This window comes from Psammomys obesus, unplaced genomic scaffold (genome assembly GCF_907164565.1).
Source record: "Psammomys obesus unplaced genomic scaffold, mPsaObe1.curated_primary_1811, whole genome shotgun sequence".
Classification (NCBI taxonomy): domain Eukaryota; kingdom Metazoa; phylum Chordata; class Mammalia; order Rodentia; family Muridae; genus Psammomys; species Psammomys obesus.
The window spans coordinates 24,658,156-24,661,692 of record NW_026596046.1 but is presented as its reverse complement, the minus strand read 5'-3'; the positions used below and the strand labels follow the sequence as shown (position 1 = coordinate 24,661,692).

Here is a 3,537-nt window from a genome sequence, read left to right as displayed (position 1 = left end):
TACTCATCTCAGAATCCTCAGAGCCATGTCTGGGGTTAACACAGTAGAATACATTTCCTTGTGTGGTGTCCAGATTTGATTTCCTGCCTCACTTTCAAAGTGGCAACAACAAATAAACCAGAATCTACTGGCTCATAGAGAGAATTCTTTCTGACAACTTACTAAGTGTATTCAAGGGAAGAATTCAGGCAGGGTGTGGGGAGGTGATACTGAACATTTTCTGGAAAAAAAAAAAAAGTCTGAGAATTGCCAAGCAGTCATAAACCTAGTGATTCTTTGAAGCGTGTTCCAGAAGACTTAGCAGTTCATGAAATATGTAAAACTATTTGGAGATGTATGGGAAAGGAAAATATGAAAATACTTGGAAGTCTCCTTGCTTGTTATTGGATCGTCTTTCTATGTAGCCCTGACACTTTGAGCTCACAGAGATCTGCTGGCCTCTGCCTCTGCTTCCCGAGTACTGGGATTAAAGACTAAACTACTGAAGTTTTTGACAAGGTGTATCTCATTATGGCTAAGCCATAACTAAACTGTGTTAAGCTACAACCCCTAGTAGATAGTCACATTAGTCACATTCTTCTCCTCTCGCTTTGCTCTCAGCTCTTCTTAGGAGCTTCTTCCTGCCCACTTCCTTACTGGCTCTGCTTTCTATCCAGACCGTGTGACATGTTTTCAGAATAGCATCTTCTCTTTGGGATCTACTTAAATGTCACATCTTCAGTAGCTTTTCTTTACTATCCATTCTAATACAAGCTACTATAGTAGCTAATTATTTTCTTAAAACACATTGTAATTTGTAATTATGTTATATTACTTTACTCATTTGTTTTATCTTTACACATAAGTTTCTAAACCTCTACAGAGAACTTAGTCTTGGCTGCCATGTCCTCCACAGCTATGTAATCCTGTTATATAATGGGCAGACAGCATATATTTTCTGAATACATGAAAGTATAAATGAGTTGTTTTCGAAAATGTATTTGTTTATTTTCTCTTTTGTAAACCAGGTGAAAAAATTAGCCTGCTTGTCACCCCTGAGTCACTAGCATAATGTTAAGGACTCTTTCAATACTGAACAAATGCTGGGCAGTTCCAGTAAGGGAATTCACAAATGACTGGCCTATTTAATTTCCATGTTTTCACTAGGCTTTGGAAAAATCAATCAATACTTGCTCATAGCAATTCAGTTTTTTTTTTTTCTTTTCCTAGAAAACAAAATTGTGATCTGAAAAATACAAGCCTGACTTTTAAAAACTTAGCCAGCAGGCCAAGGTCCCAGCTATTACCCCCTTGCCATGGGTGCAGCAACAAGGATGGGAAGGCAGTGTTCAGTGTTTTCTTTTTTCAAAAATTAATTAATTATTTATTTATTAATTACAGTTTATTCACTTTGTATCCCAGCTAGCCCCCTCCTTGTCCCCTCCCAATCAGATCCTCCCTCCCTCTTCTCCTCCCATGCCCCTCCCGCAGTCCAATGATAGGGGAGACCCTCCTCCCCTTCCATCTGACCCTAGACTAGCAGGCCTCATCAGGAGTGGGCTGCATTGTCTTCCTCTGTGGTCTGGTAAGGCTGCTTCCCGCTCAGGGGGAGGTGATCAAAGAGCCAGCCACTGAGTTCATGTCAGAGACAGTTCCAGTTCCCCTTACTTTCCTTACTAGGGAACCCACTTGGAGACTAAGCTGCCATGGTCTACATTTTTTGGGTCTGTTGCTCTCCTTGTGGAGTACCTGTCCCTTCCAGGTCTTTCTTTCTCCCCTTGTTTGGTTCACTGCAGATCAACCATTCCTTGTTTTAGCTTCATACAGTAAATTATAGAAATAAAGACATAGATAGAGTTGCTATCTCCTAGGAAATTCCTTTAACTTGGTTATTTAAAAAATATAGCAGAACTCAAAACAAACAATGAAACTATCTTTTATTTAAAAAAAAAAATCCATGTTTTCTATTAAAATTTCCCAAAGAAGTTGCTTTTGTTCACTGTTTGTTTTTTTTTGTTTTGTTTTTTGCTTTTTTTTTTTTTTTTTTGGCATTTCCATGCCGTGTTTTTAAATCCCATTGTGGTTATTGTGAATGTCAAGAGATGGAATTGTTTCTAGGGCTTCATCAGAATGTTCAGCGTGGGCTACTTGATCCAGTGCTGTCTACGGATACCCTCTGCATTTAGGCATCTGTTTACAGAACCATCCCGGCTCCTCTCTCTCTTCTACAACAAAGAAAACTTCCAACTGGGGGCTTTTCTTGGATCTTTTGTTAGCATATACAAGGTAAGCTTATCAAAAAAAAAAAAAAATGAAAGAAGGAAAGAAAAGAAAACAATGAGAAATAAATAATGAATACAGGGAGGGCTGGAAAAATTGCTCAGCAGTTAGGAGGACTGACTGGTTCCTCTTCCAGAGGCCCAGCTTGGGTTTCCAGCAACCACATGGGGGGCTCAGGGCCATCTGTAACTCCATTTCCAGGGGACCTGGTGCCTCTTCCGGCCTTCATGGACACCAGGAACACATGTAGTACACACACACACACACACACACATATATGCATGCTTGCGTGAATACATACATTAATACATACATATATAGATATGTAGGCAAAAGTCATACACATAAAATAAAATAATGAATAAATCTTTTAAGAAGAGAAATAAATGGCATGACTGTTGTAAGAATAAGATGTGTCTTCACTCAGCTATTTTATTGGTGGTGCTTTCTAGAGTATTCATAACTATCTTTACATTACCAAGTATATAATGTACAGTACAGCCAGGTTTGAGAGGTTTGTTTAAAATGTTATTTAATATGCTTCAATTTATACCCATTTGGTATAAATTGGAGATATATATATATATATATTCAGAGTCTTATTTACTTTAGTTTTCAATACATAGGCCTTCTAAGAATATGTGTATTTCCTAAGTAAAATCTGTTAATATTCTCAGTCCAATTTTCTGAAACTCATTTATAGCTCAGTTACTTATTTTGGAATACTTTTGACCTAGCAGATGGCGGGATTTGTTGAAAGTTATAATGGTCTTTTCTGGTAACACATGAACAGTGGGTTGAATACTTTTTGTCCATTCACAGTTTCTGTCATGCTATCTAAAGCAGTGAGTCCTTATTACTTTATTCTTCTACCCCTTCTGGTCTGTGCCTGTAAGTGACTCCGTATGTCCAAGAGCTCACACCAACACACGTGTAGACATCGTCCTTGACACAGTACGTTGCAACATTGAGTAATGACCTACTGTTTATTGGAGACCGCCAGTGTGTTACTCAGAACACTGAAATGTTTTACTATCTAAATGTTAGTTTTTGTACTTTAATTCGGATTCTGTGATAAATTGTTGATTTAACATTAATTTATGAAAAATGTTTCTAATTTTTAAATTTCACCTTTCTATTTTCATTTTTAAGATTTATCTATTTATTTATTTATTCATGTGCTCGCTTATTCATTCATTTATCTATTTATTTATTTATTTATCCATTTATCCATTTATTTATTTACTTATCTATCTATCCACTCATTTATTTATTTAT

General features: G+C 36.9%; 1 protein-coding gene across 1 annotated transcript in view; it reads left to right on the top strand.

Moving 5' to 3' along the window:
* The window catches only part of Tmem135 (transmembrane protein 135), a 203,426-nt gene that overhangs the window by 186,796 nt on the left and 13,093 nt on the right, over positions 1–3,537 (top strand). Inside the window, exon 10 of the mRNA XM_055623232.1 lies at positions 2,098–2,265. Within this exon, the coding sequence (XP_055479207.1) occupies positions 2,098–2,265 (168 nt within the window). The remainder of the gene's footprint in view (positions 1–2,097; positions 2,266–3,537) is intronic.